This window comes from Gavialis gangeticus, unplaced genomic scaffold, assembly GCF_001723915.1.
Source record: "Gavialis gangeticus isolate Ggan-Ray unplaced genomic scaffold, GavGan_comp1, whole genome shotgun sequence".
NCBI lineage: Eukaryota > Metazoa > Chordata > Crocodylia > Gavialidae > Gavialis > Gavialis gangeticus.
In genome coordinates, this window is record NW_017729007.1 from 4,047,716 (window position 1) to 4,065,076 (window position 17,361).

Consider the following 17,361-nt stretch of genomic DNA (forward strand, 5'->3'; position numbering starts at 1 on the left):
ATAAAATGGCCCTCTGCCAACACAAAATTCATTAGGAGCTATAATTTATTAGGTACCTCCATTTCAAATCAAGTCAAGTCAGTTCCAAGGCCACTATGACCATAGAGGCACCTTTGATGCTGTAACAAACCTTCTCCACTCTGCCCTGGGTTTGGCTAGCTTTGTGCACTCTGTCAGTTGAAGCCCTGTCCAGTCCTTAATATTTGTTCCCCAGCTCTTCTTGGGTCTACCACTTTTTCTCTTTTCCCCCACTGCACCCTGCATTATGGTGTTGGCAAGGGTGTCTGACCTTCTCACGATGTGTTCAAGCCACTGCAGATTCCTTCGTTGCCAGACTGCAGACAGAAGTTACACATAAACCAATTTAAGTGATCAGAAACTGGTTTAAACCTATAACAGAACATAAGTTCAGTACACATAAACCAGTTTCACAATACTGGTTTGAGATAAACCTGGTTGAACATAGTAGCAGGTTTTACAGATTAAGCTCAAACCAGTTTATGGAACTTCTGTCCCAGACCCCTTCTGGGTTTAAGTTAAATCAGAGTCCTCCAGCATCCCAGTATGCTCTGCAGCCTTGGACTGGGCTGTGCTCTCTGCTCCAGTGGATGCTGACCCCCAAAAAATGAAAGGGGAAGGGAAGATCTATTCTCCCTCCCTCCCCTGGCCCAGCAGCACAGACCCCAGCGTGATCTGCCAGGCAGGGGCACAGCAGCCTGTCAGGCATTTCTCTGCTTGATGCTCCAGTGGCAGGGGGGTGGCCAGCCCCAGCAGTAGCCTCAAGTGAACTGGCCAGGGAGAGGGTTTAATTCCCGATTCCCTGCCTGAGCAGCACAGATCCAAGCCAGGGCTGTCTGGCACTCCTCCTTCACTGTTGCTGCAGCAGCGAAGGGAGAGCGCCAGGCAGACCCCAGCTGAAGTCTGTGCTGGTGCGACAAGGAAGGGGGAATTAAAGGCCCTCCCTGGCCAGGTCACTTGAGGCTACTGCCAGGGCTGGCCAGGCCCCCCAGCATAGCTTCCCTGCAACCAAGGGCACGCTCTAGCACCCCCTGGCTTCTGGCCTGACCCACTGCAGGCATGTGCCTGCATTTCTTGAGTTATAAGTGAATGTCTATTCGCTTGCAAATTGGTTCGATCTAGGCAGGTTAGAGTAACCTGCAAAGGCTGAATCAATTCAGGCTCTGGCTTTTTGAATGCCTGTCTCTAGCCACAACCTCTAACAGTGGCTCATAGGTTCCAATTTTGTAACTGATTTGCTGCTTCAAAGACTCATTGGTCTGATGCTCAGTGTACAAGACATGCATCAGACTCCTAAAAAACAGTCTCCTAAAACACTTCCATTTGGGATTTCAAAATACTCTTGATGTATATACACCAGGGCTTCTGAGCATGCTCAAAAGTGATTCAGGTAGAGCTCATAAGTACACCGTGATTTACAGTGCCTCAGCTTCAACAAGAAGTGTTGGGAGTGTGCCCTCACCTAGTCTTTTCTATAATCTGGTGGTTAAGGGACTCTTCTGGGGAATGGAGGTGTGGGCTTGAATTTCCTCAGGGTGAGGAAGACCTATAACCCATGTCTCCTGTCATCAAGTCATCAAATGTTTTTTAACTACTAAGCTATTGGGCAAAAGTGAGCATGCTTAGTCAACAGCAGTATCAGAAGTGAAGTTAGATATTGTGAACCCCAAGTGAACACCAGACCCTAATGGACAGCCTAAGTCAGGTACCTTAATTCCTCAGAAGAATGGGAATCCTGTCACATACCTGTGCTTAGTATTTCCTACAGATATATATATCTATAGATAGATAGATATAGATATCTCTATATGTATATCTATCTATATACATAGATATAGATAGATATTGATAAAAAGATATATATATCTGTGGGACAGGGTGGCACCTATATCCATCTATCCATAGGCCCATCTATATGTTCACTCAAAACAAATTATCTATTTATATCTATATATATACTTATATTTATAGATATAAAAGTGTGTGTATATATGTATGTATACACACAAGTGTGCACACACATACACATAGATATGAGTGAACATACACATAGTAACCATCCAATACATATTTATATTTCCCAATTCATGCTATTAATTATATATTCTGGCATTAAGCACTTATGGAAGTCACTAAATTCTAGATTAACCCAGAGATTTTATCTATTCAGACAAATAGAAGAAAAATCATAATCATCAGTTTTTTGACACTTTCTTCTTATCTGGTCACTCCTTTTCAAGCACAGGGTTTTACATTACTTTTTAGCTTCTTCCCCCCTGTATTTTTTCCCCAAGAATGGGGCTGTCTTGCATTGTGATTATTTCATTTACAGAATATATTATGTTTTCAGTTTAATTCATTTAACCAGGAGAATTCCAGTGGAGCAGTCTCTATGATGACATAGTCTCTGTGGCATGGTCTCTGTGGATATGGTATAGAATGCTGTGCGAGTTTTATTGCTATTGCAGATAAACAAAGCATCTGTTTAATACACTAATGATTCTACCACCAGAGTATATATTCATTTAGCCTAACTTTGGTCTTCTAGGATTTTGTATTAATATAATGTAGCTTTAATATATCACTTTTCACCTTTAGAGTTCAGAGTACTTTACCAAGAAGTTAATCATCTGTATTTTACATTTGGGAAGCTGCAGCATAGAGAGAATAAGTGACTTGCCCCAAATCATCCAGCAAACCAGTACAGAGCTTGAAGTAAATCCTACATCTCAGTCTAGTGCTCCATCTAATAGATCACACAGTATTTGAGCTGCTATTTAAAGTTAATTTCAAACTTATGGCAGTAAAATGTCATAGTATTGTATACAATAGCAAATTATCACCCTATGTGCCTCATGTGTGTAACCCTGGGCATGATACTACCCGCACATTCACCTGAATAGTTCGATGCTGGGGTACCCGGTAGCCAGTGGCCCCACCCAGCTCCCTGGGTAGCTGCTGCAGGGTCCCTGAGCGGAGAACCTCCCTTTACAATCAAACAACCTTGCAGACCGTTATAAAACTATTTACAGGATTTAATTATTTACAGGGTAAACATATGACCACTAGAATAGAACAAATGTTACACTGCATGATTTGGTGACGGTGGCTTAAGGGTTAATGCTTCTTGGATATACATTACACTAGGGGAAGGTATACAAATTACCCACGATAAATAAGGAACCAATACATAAATACATTGATACTCCAGCTAATAAACCATCAAGAACTTATTTACATATTCTATAACTTGTATAGTGTGTACTGAGGACCCTGTGTGCACAGCCCCTGGCTGGGTGTCTCAGGGAGCAGAACTGTGTCTGTGCCCCTGCACAGGATCTGTGGGCGGTGCCTGGTGCCAGCATCCTTTGAATGAGCTTCAGGGGTCTCCATGCAGCAGGCAGTGGCTCCTCCCCTGCCAGAGAGCTTATTCCTGCCCAGACCCCTTCCCTGGCTCAGCATGGAGCAGTGGCTGGGCTGCAGGTTGTAACAGTTTCTCCTGCCCAGCACTGCAGCCCTTCCTGTTCCTTCAGGGGGGTCCATTTTTAATGCTGCTACATGTGTATGCATGCAAATAGCGTAATTGACTCAGACTGTGCAATGACCTCAAATGAATTGCTCTTGCCAGGTTTGCATGAAAATAATAAGTTAGCTTGACCCATCTTGGCTCTGGAATAGTATTAGTCTTGTCACATTGCACAATATAAACAGGTTAAAATGAGGTTAGTATCTGAATGAGAAAATCCAGGTTAGGCAGAGAGGGGTGTTTATGGCCCTTACCTCTGGGTTGGTACATGCAGGTCTTGTGAGATTACATGGCACTTAAAAAAAAGGTAAGTATTGTAGTATCCTTGTCAAATGCCAGCTATGGTAACTGTAAGATAATTTCTTAAATTCATCCTGCAGCTTTATGCAACAAGAAATAAAGTCTTCCTGATTTCTTTTCTTTATGAAATATGATTGAGCACTGTTAATAGTTCCTAAACTTTACCCATGGCATAGCTGCATTTCAATGACAGATGACCAGAAATAGGTTAATGGAGTTTGTACCGCAAATATCATTGGGCCATTTTGGGGTGAAAATAAACATATATAGAAGCATTGGGTATGTTTTAGGGAAAAAAAATTCTGTTTTACCCATGTTTCATAGAGAAGCAATAGAACACATCCATTGACATATTATCCCTAACTTACGTTTTTTATATTTACTCATTTTTCTAAGAAAGTAAAGCCAAACAGACCTTTAGCCACCTATGCCACAATTTAGTTATGAATAAAACTTACAGAAGGAATGTGAAATTATTTAGTTTTCCAAACTTCAGTCTGGTGACATTTCTTGTATTAAAATTTGTTTGCATTTCAGAGGTAATTTATAAAGTATAGGCTGTTTGTCTGTCACTTTCTGTCTCTGGCTCTCTCCCCCTCCCTCTCTTCCCCGCCCTTTTTTCCAATAAGCATAATCTAGTTGTCAGCTTCATTTTCCATTTGTTTTTGGTTTGCCATTTAACTACTGTTTACCTTTTGTGTGTATGAAATTGTGTTTGGTCTTAATTAGGCTCTATTTAATGAAAACTTGAGGCCACTGTTTGAGAATTGCTACTCTCATGATAGAAACTATAAGCATACAAGTAGCTGGGTTTTTGGTTGTAGCTGTGTTGGTCTAAGTACATAGTCAGGCAAGGTTCTTTGGGTAGATGTGATTTCTCTTATTAGGCCAACTGAGCAGTTGGGAAAAAGTTCTTTGCAAGCTTTCGGGTGCCATCACCCTTCTTCAGGTATAGGGAGTCTCTGCTGTTCTGAGACTCCAAAGGATGAAAAGCTAAAAGTGTGACAGGATGTCAGTGAGAATGTAAATAGATGGAAATTAGGAAATCAAAAGGTAGAAAAGGAAGGGAGGGGAGGAAGTGGAGAGAAGAAAAGTGTAAAAGGTAAGGTCTTGCAGGTACCTGGTGAATCAGATGTCAGGCAGGTTGTAATGTGTCATAAATCCAATGTCTATATTGAGTCCATGATTTTTTGTATCCAGTAGATTTATGAAGTAAAGTTCGTAGGTTCATCTCTGACAGGTGTTTTGTAAGCTCCCTTTGAGGATTAGAACTGAGAGATCAGCAAGGGCGTGATTGTCTTGTAAGAGGTGTGCCCACACAGGTAATTGAGTATTCTTGTCTCTGATAGATTTTCAACGTACATTCATTCTGCTGCATAGGTGTTGTTTGGTTTCTCCTGTATATTTTCTATTAGGGAATTTGGTGCACTGGATGAGATATATAACATTTCTGGAGGTGCAAGTGTAAGAGCCAGGAATGGTGATGGTTCTGTTATGGGGTGTAGTTATTGTAGGGGTGGTGGAGATGTGTTGGCAAGTTTTGCATTTCTTGTCCTGGCATGGTCTGGATCCATTTGGTATGTTTTGGGTCATAAGGATTTTGCTTCTGGTGATGAGGTTAGTGAAGTTTGGTGCTTGTTTAAAGGCTAGGATGGGTGGTTCTGGAAAGATCTTTTTAAGAGAGGGGTCTTCTTCTCGTATGGGTTACAATTGTTTGAGGATTTTCCATGTAGGTTCTAGGGAAGGGTTATATGTCATAACTAATGGTGTGCAATTTTTGGGGATTTCCTTTTTGTACTGCAGCAGATCTTCACGTGGTATGTGGGTAGCTCTTTCAAAAGTACAATCTATCTCTATGAATGAGTGTCCTTGCTGGGTGAAGGCCCTTTTGAGATTTGTGAGGTGGTGATCATAGGTATTCTCAGTACAAATTCTATGGTATTGGAGGGCTTTGCTGTATATTACAGGCTTCTTGGTATGTTTAGGGTGATTGCTGGTTCTGTGTAAATATGTATGTTGGTCTATGGGTTTCTTGTAGATGGTAATTTGTATTTTACTATTTTGGATATTGATCATGGTGTCCAAAAAGGAAATGCTGGTAGTAGAGTATTCTGATGGAAGGATTGTTGATTTTTTTTATGGAAATTGATCAGAGACTGCAGGATTTCAGTCTAAATGATGAAGATGTCATCTGTGTATCTCAGGTATAGCATGGGTTTGATGGTGAAGTTCTTGAGGAATTCTTCTTCCAGGTTTCCAGGTGGGCCATAAAAAGGTTGGCATATAATGTGGCCATTTTGGTGCCCATAGCTGTACCCATGGTTTGGAGGAAGTGTTGGTTGTTGAAACTTAAGTTGTTATTGTCACAGGGGCACTTAGGTGCCCTGTTCCTATGTAGGGATAAGGGCAGCTGCCAAGCTTTAGGGCAGCACAGGTGCTGGTTGCTGGGGCAACCGCACTGGTCATGTGACCAGAAGGGGGCAGGGCCGGGCCTTTATAAACAGCCCAGGCCGAAGCCTCAGAGTCAGTTCCCCTAGGGCAGCTTAAGGAGCAACAGCTCTGCTGCAAAGCTGAGCTGAGCAGAGCAGAGAAGAGCAGCCTGACCGCCCGAGTGGCTGCAATATGATAAGGGGTGGAGAGAACCCTGACAGGCTGGGAAGGTGAGCCATAGGGGTACAGCATTTACATTCTAGCCACGGGGGCTTATCTTGAGTTATAGCCGGTTGGCTTATGGCTTTATGTTCCCTGGTTCGTTATCATTAAAACTGGAGGACCGGGTGAGGCTGCAGGGGTTGGAGGAGGCCTCAGGGGAACGCCCCAGTAGCGTGGGGGTTCCTAGTGCCCGTGTGGGCATGATAGTCTGGTGCCAGGGAGGGCACACTCTTATGGAATAAAGGGGCCAGGTAAGGCTACAGCTGCCTGAGCCCTATAGGGAGAAGACTCATATGGAATACGGGGGGGCCAGGTAAGGCTACGGCCTCCTGAGCCTGTTTGGGAGAAAACTTATATGGAATAGGGGGGCCAGGTAAGGCTACGGCCGCCTGAGCCCCATTGGAAGAAAAACTCATATGGAGAGATGGGCCCAGTGGGGCACTGTCTGTGAGAGTAAAACCCCGGAAGGGGGCAAACCCATTGAAAAGCCTGGTGAGGGCAAAGAGCGCAGGAGCGCAGAGAGACGGGCCCAGAGGGGCAGTGTCTGTACAGGAAAAGCCCCAGAAGGGGGGGCAAACCCATTGAGAAGCCCAGAGAGGGCAAGGAGCTCATGAGCATGGAGAGACGGGCCCAGTGGGGCACTGTCAGTGAGAGACGCCCCAGGAGTGGGCACATATTGAGAGATGCCCCAAGAGTGGGCGCGTATTGAGAGACGCCCCAGGAGCGGGCGCGTAAAGAGAGAGAGACCCCAGGAGAGGACACGTATTGAGAGAGCCCCAGGAGAGGACGTGTACAAGAGAAAAGGGCCCAGTGTGGGTGAACATCTGAGCGGAGGCCTGTGAGAGGGCCTCTAGGGAAGGTCTATGGGCGGGACAACGTCCGGAAGATCTGCGAGGCTTGGGGCATGCCAAAGGGGAGGTTGGAGGCACGCGTAGCCCATAAGGCTGGGGGTGCACCAGGTCACTCCTTATAGAGTAGAGGCCAGGACAAGCTTAGTATCGTGTCCAAGGGGACAAGAGGCAGCCTCCCTTATAAAATTATATGACACCAAGACATGGCGGGCGAGAAAGAGGGTGCTGGATCGTCTACTTGGTACGGTAGGGGGCGCTAGAGAGATCACGGCCGCTCCTAGTCTCCACTCCGTGACAGTTATGTGTGAGGATGAAGTATATGAGTTCAATGATATCTTGAGGTCTGTACTCTGAGTTGTAATCTTGCTCTTGTAGATATGTGAGACAGCCTTGGATGCCAACCTGATGTGAGATGTTGGTGTATAAGCTAGTGACATCCACTCTGGCTAGGAGGGTATTGCTAGGACGGTTGTCTATGTTTTTGAGTTTTTGCAGGAAGTCTGTTGTGTCTTGGATAAAACTTGGTCTTTGGGAGCAAGCAGTTTTAGGATGGATTTGATTAAACCTGATATTTCTTCCATTAGGGTTCCATGGTTAGAAATGATAGGTCTGCCAGGGTTCCCTTGTTTGTGGATTTTAGGGAGTGGGTAAAAAGTCCCTGGACCGGGTAGCGGAAGGATCAGGATCTGAAGTTTTTCTTGTAGTTCAAATGGAAATGATGTGATGGTGGATTTGAGTTTTGAGGTGAAAAGGGGAGTTGATCTTCCTCAAGTTTTTTATAGAAGATAGTGTCAGAGAGTTGTCTGTTGGCTTCTTTTATGTAGTCTTCACAGTTAGGAATGACTATGTCTCCTCCTTTATCTGCTGGTTTTATTACTAATTTTTCAAGCTACTCAGTTGGTCTAATAAAAGATATCACATCTACGCAAAGAACCTTGCAAGCATACAAGTATTCATTCAATTTCTCCTGGGGAAACATGCCCCCTATGGGGAAAACATCAACCTGGAAGATATCCCTTCTGGGAGGAAACTCCCTTCAAAGAATGAATGTGTGCATGCTTCCCTCCTGGACTGGTTCAGGAGGGGTGGGGAGCAACAGCAGGAGCTGCTCCTCACCTCTTTCCCAAACTGGGGACTATCACCTGGGTGGTGGGAGCAGCAGTAGCAAGGCCAGGAACTGGTCTTTGAGAAGCTCTCCCTGATATTTGTTCCCAGCCCTGCTAACTTCCCCTTGCTGCTCCTGCCACTGAACTGTGCAGTGGGGGTGGCAGTTTCAAAGCCGGGAATTGGGCTTGAGGAAGCTCTCCCTGAGCCTGCTTCCCCCTACCCCCAGCTTCACATTGCTGCATCTGCCACCTGCAGCAAGGTTGGTAAGGGGAAGCTGGCCAGGCTTGGAACTGGGACCAAGGAAGCTCTCCTGAGGCACCAGGGTAATGTTTTCCATACTTGTCCAGAACAGAGACTCCCTCACTTGCTCCACTTCCCTCCGTGACTGGTCTGACAGAGGTTAAGGGAGAGGATTTTCACTCATTCAGCTTTTAACATCTATAGTTTTTTTGCCTTTGAATTCCTTATTAAGTCAAACAGGATGCAGATTATATTGCAGTGTACATTCTGGTCACTTAGGGAATTATATGTATATAACCTAATTATATCAAATAAATGTGCAATCACAGTAAAAAGGTTAAAGTTGTATTATATTTGTGTGACAAAAACCCATTTAACTTTATGGTTTATAAGCTTTTATTAAGATTTATGAGACCTTACATAAAGCATAATGCCATCATTATTCTACAAGGCACCATTTAAAAATATGTCATGGGAAAAAAGTTCAAAAAGGTGACTGTGTTTTTCAGTTAGCAGTACATAGAAATCTGACCTAAAAAGCACTAACAAAAAAGTCATATATTTTGTTTATAATTTGAAAATACTATTCAGAGTTTAGTCCTACAATAAAATACTAGTGAGCCACGTGTAATTAAGAACAGGAAATATGAAAAGGCAGTATTTACTGAAGTACTTAAAAATTCAGCTGTTAAAACAGGAATTACAGGAATTCTAGCTAGAATTTTCTTTAAAATGTTTTGGGTTAAGTAGTGTTTTGGACTTAAAGGTGTTTAAATTTCCTACGTGTGGTTAATTTATAATGATAGGTCTGGCTAAGAAGTGAATTCCACTACGCTTACACAATTTATAGAAGTATGTAAGTTATAATGGGAGTTTTTCACACCAAACTTTCCCAACAAAAGACATTGAAACACATCCATCTTTACACAGCCATTGCACTAGATCAACTGAAAATATAGTTTTATTCGTGCATGGTCCTGTACTCTTCAAGTGGACAGAACTTACACTAACCTGAGCACTGCCAACATGCAGTGAGCCTAACTAAAGTAAATGAGATACAGCTTATCCTGAAAACCTGAATTATCATTTTATTTGTGAATACCATATAGCTAAGCATATGATCTTCCAGAGCCCCTCTGCCAAGATATTCTATTAAACTTTAGAAGTCAGACATAGACCTATGGTAGACTGGTGCAAATGAAGTAAATGTTGCTATAACTATTAAGCATTTAATGAATATTGATTAATTAAAAATCATGGCTAACTGATGTTTGTGAGTATTTCCAGGGCGGGCCATATTCTCCTCTTCAGTGGCCTCTTGGGTTTCCAAACCTGTTGTGAAAAGGATACATTCTTACAGTCTGAGGGTCCCAGTGTACAGCACAGTAAACATTATAGTGGCCAAGTGTGAAGAATTGGGATTGATTAAAAAAAACACACTTTAAAGTCCTCACTGTGTGTTGGCCTTAATTTTAATGTGTTCCAATGAGAGTGTGGCATTTCTGAAAGATGGCTGGTGGCAACCCTTAAAGAAGACAGCAAGCAGGTGTCAACATTTCCACGCCATAACGCTGGTGGGCCTAGGGCACAGATTTTGTATCCTGCTTGACTAAATTCCCATATTTTACAAAACCCATTTCCAAAATATTTTGGTTTCATTGTGAAATAGGTGGAATAAAATGAAATTACATAAAGAAATGGCATGATCCTGTTAGCTCCTCTACAGAAGAAAAGATCCTGCGATCAAAGCCTGGCATGGCAATCTGAATTTACTTTGGGGCTTCACAATAACCTCTGTCTCTAAGTCAAGTCTTCTTTAGCCCTACAAAGAAGGCCCTGCCTGGCTTCTGCCTCTGTGCATATGTCAGGTTTTATGACACTCACAGTAGATAGAAGTACCATATTTATATAGAACAAAAGCTGCATGGTATTAGTCTAAAGCCATTAGGCTCATGATTCACCATATAGTTAATTGGGCTGACCCCCAGCAGAGTCAACAGAATTTCAAGCCATGGTGACCCCACAGCTCAGCACTGCTTAGTATGTGGGTCTATTCCAATATCCCTCACAAAGGATTCAAGTGCTAATTAGCCCCCACTCATGACAGGTACCAGGTTACTGTTTTCATGAGTCCTGGGATCCTCCAAAACGTTATATGCAGATGAGGCATGGGGCAACCTGACCCGGCTTCATGCTCATGGAAGGCATGGCCACACTAATCATATGCAATAGGTTCTACAGAGTTCCAGAGCAAGTATGGGCTACAGAATGAAAGCCCAGCGACTGTGTCCAACCCTGTTGTTATGATGTTACGACTATGTTCAACCTTGGCATTATGAACATTACCATGACAGCCCAGCAACTATGTCCAAACTTGGCGTTATGTATGTTACCATTCTCTAATTCTGCAGCCCATGCTGCAAAGTGAGGATTTCAGAATTCAAATTCAGATATACTATGAAGGGATGTGGAGAGGAGATATCATTTTTAAAGCTGTAGAACTCTACAGGATTTAACAGAGTAACCTATTTCTTTTTCACAAAAGGGAAAAAAATCACACTTTAAAAAAGAACCAGATGTGTTTCAGTCCCTGGTGCCTTGTAGTGGTTGAGATACCGCATTTAGACAAATCTTATCTAAATGATGCAAGCCATAATTTTAGCCATAATGAAAAATTATGCATCTTCATACCATGCTTATTTGGTTTAGCCATTCTTTCACTCTGATCTTTCAGTGAGGCATCTTCTGTGATTTCAAATCCGTGGTAGGTAGAAAATGGCAAAACATAGTTATGTGGAGAAAATAAACTATCAGAACCTTAGTCTCAACAGAATTAAAAATGAAATACTACTCCTGCCAAGTACAAGTACTAGTTTAGGGTTCAGGGGCTTGCTTCTGTCAAGAATAACAAAAAATTATCAGTGCCTATAGGTGCTGTACAGCCTAATGAGCAAAGAAGTCTTTTCACTGGTAGACTACCACCTGTGATAAGAAACCTGGTGCATTTCTCTGGAAATGCTATGGTGTAGTGATTTTTCCTTCTTGTTAATATGACTCTGAAAATTTCTTTTAAATTAGATGTACAAGTACTATTTACTATTGAGATGGACTCGTGAGAGATGGAAACTAAGAAAAAGTGAATAAAGACAGATTGGAAAGAGAGATTACAATGTTTCAAAAAATAAAAGAATTATAGAGTTTATATTTTAAGTACTATATTTGGCTTTCTTAAAATAATTTAAAATACGAATGGAACATCTGCCTGATTGTAAATATCTGCAGATGTGTGTTTCAGTCCACAATTTGTCTTAGCCAAGGATCTCTGCATGTGTGAATTCTGGACTGTGGAATAAAGAGATACTATCAAGATACAAGATATCACAATATACTATAAAAATGGGGAGACGCTTGCAGACAAAGCAGATGCCTTTTGTAGTTTAATGCCATGACAAACAGAACACTTGAAAAATAGCAGCTAGACAAGGACCATATTGTGTAGTGAAATCCTTAGAAGCCCTGGAGAATGGGAAGCAAAAGGGGGCTGTAGGGAAGCAAAAGCTGGTTTAATGTAGGCTTCTCTGTAACCCAGAATTGTTGGAGTACACAGTGCTCCAGTCTTGAACATGCCTATTTCTGATCCCATGTCAGTACCTGGCGCTGAGAGAGAGGAGCTCAGAGTCACAACCATTGCCCTAAGTTGCTTCTATACCAGAGGAATTTTCCATGGGTTACAGAGCAATGGCTGGAACTAGAATCTGACTTAAAGAATAGTACTCTGATAGCCAGCTAGAAAATAGGGTGGAGGTGTGCAAGTGAGATCAGTGCAGGACACTTCCATCATATGAAAGCTGTGACAAATTATGTAATTACTGTAACAAAGAATGTCTCAGGTTAGAGCTACCTCATGTTGTCTGTTCATTGCAGTTACATGCATTGAAAACCCCATAAAAAACCCCTGTCACAAAACCCCCTAGTCTTGAGCTAAACTTTTGCTTTCTGAAATTAGTGCAAAGCTAGGGTATCTTACCAAATGTGAGTAATCTTTGAAGCTACTACATTGTATTGATGCAGCTGATCTGCTTCATACTAGCTGTGTCACTGTGGGATTCCAGGAATTTCCAGTAGCTTTTCTGATTAAGTAAACTTAACAAAGTAGCTCTTTACAGCTAATAGAGCTACTTAATTTCTCTACTGCTTGTTTCTTTGAAAATTCTACTACGATCAAAGCTGAGGGCAAAACAAAAGTCTGTAGGGTAGCAAAAATATAGAGTGTAAAAGCCAACTGTGAAATGAGTAATTCTAGCAACACAGTGCAAGAAATGGTAGGAGGTTTAGTAGCAATACACTTAAGTAATGTAAACACATGGAGAAAAAGTAAGGATAAAATATTGTATGTGGCTATAACCATTCTATTTACCCACAGTTATTATGTCTGTAATGCTTTTCTAATATTCCTTTTTCCCTTTGGCCAAATGACATACATTTTGAGAGAAATTTGTTATGGTAGGATTAGGAGGTGGGAGGAATGGTGGTCCATAAAAGGATTTCTGAAGCAGTGGTCTACAGGCTCAAAAAAAAGGATATAAACCATTTATTTACCTGTAGTTGTTTAATAACATTATATTTTTACAGTGCCTGATATCCAGCATGAGTGGGTTTTTGTGTTCTTTTTCTTTGCAGATCCTTTTCATTGGTGATTCAACTAATAGAGGAATTATGTATTATCTGATAGAAAGAGTGAATGAGACACTTCAGGAATGGCAAAAGATGCATGATGTTAAAATTTATCATAATATAAATGAAGGGAAAACATTTATTAGCTACTCCTACTATCCCCAGTTTTGGCTCAGTGTGAAACAGAGACCAACGTTTGAAAAAGCACTTGAACAACTGCTCCAAAGGTACAGTGTCTGTTGTTGGTTGTTTGTATTCTCATTTAATCCACAAATGTGTTTAACAGATTTTCACAATTAAAATCAGTAAGTAATTAAACATAAGATATGTAGGCCACATTGTGTGGTTGAAAAGGAGTAGAAACTGACATCAGGCCCCTGATCAGGATGCCAGATACGGTTCACTGAAATGTAATGCAATGCTGTTAAAATGTTTGCCATCTGTTTTAAGGCAACATGTGTTGTTTTTTCTTCCTGGGTTTCAGATCACATCCCCTTGAGAACACAGACCAGACTGTGTTAGTCGTAGGTGGTGTTCAGTGGCTTAATTCCAATCATCTGCAAATTATCCAAAAGGTGTTGAAGAGGTAAAGTTTAGTGCTCTGTGTGTTGATATTATTCCATGTAAAATCTTGATACGATAAAAGTGTGTCAAATGCAGTTATTTAATTTGTTTTTACATTAGTGTGACTTATAAAAGAAATATTTTTGTAATGTCCCTCTAGATCTGTAAATGACATGTCCATGCCTTACTCTACTTGCTAAACAGGGAAAATCTATCAAATATCCTGGTAGTTATCAAATCTGTAGGAATGGGCTTTCATCTACCAGTGGATGGAATACATTCATTATCACAGGTAAGGCACAGATAGTTTTGACTGCAGTCACTAGATTAAAGGCACACCTGATTGGATAATGCCAGCTTTTAGCTTGCACTCATTTTTTGACTAAAGAATAGTAGAACGTTTCTTCCATTGCAAAGAACTCAGAAACACCACAAAAGGTCAAAAATGTTTTCTGACATTATAGATTCCTATTTGAAATTTCAGGGTTTATCTTCTGAAGCATGTGTGTATATTTGTAGACCAACCAATGCTTATTGCATGGCATCATGCTACACCCTTAAAAGGATTTCAAGGCATCCCAGGGTACTGAGGCATCCTGGTTAAGAATCACTTATTTAAACAATGATTTTGCTGCCTGTTTACAAAACATTCCCCTTTGCTAAGCAAGATTTAATAAGTCAAAGATAAATATGCATACTTTTTAATATAGTTTGCTGATAATGGCTTTAAAGCAATTATCCCTTATTTCACAGATTGCAATGTACTGCTCCAGGCTCTCTGCTAAATTTACTGTTTCAGCTAGAAGCACATACACCCTTATGCCAAGTACCAAGTTGTGAGGTTGGATGAGCGATAGACAGATCACTCCTTTCATTTGGATAGCTGAACCTTTCTTAAGCTCTTTGCAGCTGACTGGGTCAGATTCATCAATACACTCTAGCCATTTTTCAGTTTTGTCCATAAATTGAGTCTAACAAGCTAATTAAGCCGGAACGTTGCAAAGCAGCTGGAATGTATTGGTGATTCTGGACCATGATTTATGTTTATAGCACATTATAGTTATTTTAAGGGTGCAGGCAGAAGTGAACATTTCCACTTGATCTAGCCATAGAAAGCAGTTTATAGCCATGGCCAAACACAAGTGCACAGTGACAGACAGCTTAAAAAATGGCTGATCAGGTGAAAAATCTGACCCCTCATTGAATGAGGGATCAGATGAAGATGTTTCAAGACAGAGCCTATTCTGTAACTTCTGTCTTTGCTGCCTGCCAGCCTCAAACTATTTTCAAAATGGGAGGGAGGGTAGGGAGTGGAAGGAGTTCAGCCTGTGGGTTTCTGAGCCTCTGCTGGAGGGTGGGGCAGGTGTTTTAGAGGCCCCTCCCCAAGGTGAGGAGGACTCCAGTACACCCACCCCACCCTTCAGCGTTAACTGGGGAACCCTTAGAACCTCTCTGTTCCCTTTCCCCTCTCCTATTCTGAAACAGGCAGGCAGGGAGAGAGGAGGGGCCATTGCTAGGGGAAGCCAGCTGCAGGCTCCCACCCAGCAGCTAGATTCCCCTCCCCTGTGGAACAAACAGTGAACTTCTGTTTGTTCTAGGAGACCATTGTAACTCAGAACGCTTCCTGCAAAGTGTTCTCAGTTACAATGGGGAACTGCACTTCTGTCTGCACCATGTCAAAGACTTCAGGAGTAACAGATGGGCACATGTTAATGTGTTTTGTCCTGCAGAGGTCTGTCCTGCTAGTGTGATTCATTGTTTTCATTTCAGTGACTGAATATATAGTATACTTATAACACTTGAAGAAGACACCAAACTGGGAAGGGCTGCAAGTAGTTTGGGGGATGGGACTGAACTAGGAATAATCTTAATAAATTGTAGAAGTGATTTGGAAGCAATAAAATGAAATCCAATAAAGTTCTAAGTACTGCACTTGGAAAAGGAAAAAATTGTGTAGATATGCAAAATCTGTGTCCATTTCTGGGCATTGCACTTCAAGAGGGATGTGGATAACCTTGAGAGGGTCCAGAGGAGGGCTACTTGTATGGTTAAGGACCTGCAGGTAAGATCCTCCAAGGAGAGATTGAGGGACCTGAATCTCTTCAACCTCCGCAAAGTAAGGCTGAGAGGGGATCTTGTGGCCATCTACAAATTCATTTGGGGGTGGGGGTCAGGCAGCAAGGAATAGGGGATACTCTGTTTACCAGGGCACCCCTTGGGGTTACTAGGAACAGGAACAATGGCCATAAACTGATGGAGAACAGATTTAGAGTAAACATTAGGAAAAATTTCTCCTCGGTGAGGGTTGCCAAAATTTAGAATGGGCTTCCAAAGGAGGTGGTACTCTCCCCTACCTTGGAGGTCTTTAAGAGGAGACTAGACAAGCACCTAGCTGTGGTCATCTGGCCCCAGCACTCTTTCCTGCCCAAGGCAGGGGGTCGGACTCTATGATCTACTGAGGTCCCTTTTGACCCTGAAAATCTATGAAACCTGTGAAAATAACTGACTAGCCAGCAGAACTGCATAAAAGGATCTTGGGGGGTTTATAGTGAATTTCAAACTGATTATGAGTCAACAATATGAGGTTACTGCAAAATCCACATATGCTATTCTGGAATGTATTAAAAGAAGTGTTAGGTGTAAAAGATGGTAATTATTCCCTGTTGTCAACACTGGTGAAACTTCAGTTGGAGTGTGGTGTCCAGTTTTCGATACCCCACGTGAAGAAAGATGTGGACATATTGGAGCGAATCCTCAGAGGAAGCAACACAAATAAGACGTTAATAAAAGCATGAGCCATGAGAAAAGTTTGAAAAAATAGGTGTGTTTAGTCTAGGAAAGAGTAGGCTAAGTAAAAGGGAGTTAATGATAGTCTTTCAGTATGTAAAAGGTTGTTATAAAAGAAACATTATCAGTTGTTGCTGTGTCTCTAACCAGTAAACTACTGGGAAAAAAGGAGATGGGTCTTCTTTTTCTTTGAGTAAATATTCCCTGATCATGTGATTTGAATCCTGAGATGAAGGCATGGTAATGCAGAGTCAGGTTCTTCAGGAGTAGGAGGTACATACTTCTCTAACTAGCATTTCTGGTTAGCTGCCTGCAGAAATTGCTTGATCAGTAATGAGCAGACATAGAATCATAGAAGTCGGGTCAGAAGGGACCTTGTAGATCTTCAAGTCTGACCCCCTGCCTGGGCAGGAGAAAAACTGAGCTCAAATGACTCCAGCCAGGTAGGCGTCAAGCCTCTTCTTAAAGACCCCCAGGGTAGGAGCCAGCACCACTTCCCTTGGAAGTTGGTTCCAGCTCCTAGCCGCCCTAACTGTGAAGTAGTTCTTGCAGATGTCTAATCTAAACCTACTCTCCAATAATTTGTGTCCATTATTCCTTGTCATGCCAGGGGGCGCTAGGGGAAACAGTGTCTCCCCCAAA

The 17,361-nt window shown here is 42.0% G+C and overlaps 1 protein-coding gene across 1 annotated transcript in view; it reads left to right on the plus strand.

Annotated features, from left to right (window-relative positions):
• Nucleotides 1–17,361, plus strand: part of CPED1 (cadherin like and PC-esterase domain containing 1) — a 273,667-nt gene that overhangs the window by 238,058 nt on the left and 18,248 nt on the right. The window contains exons 20-22 of the mRNA XM_019509244.1: nucleotides 13,375–13,595; nucleotides 13,853–13,954; nucleotides 14,137–14,224. Coding sequence (XP_019364789.1) covers nucleotides 13,375–13,595; nucleotides 13,853–13,954; nucleotides 14,137–14,224 — 411 coding nt within the window. The remainder of the gene's footprint in view (nucleotides 1–13,374; nucleotides 13,596–13,852; nucleotides 13,955–14,136; nucleotides 14,225–17,361) is intronic.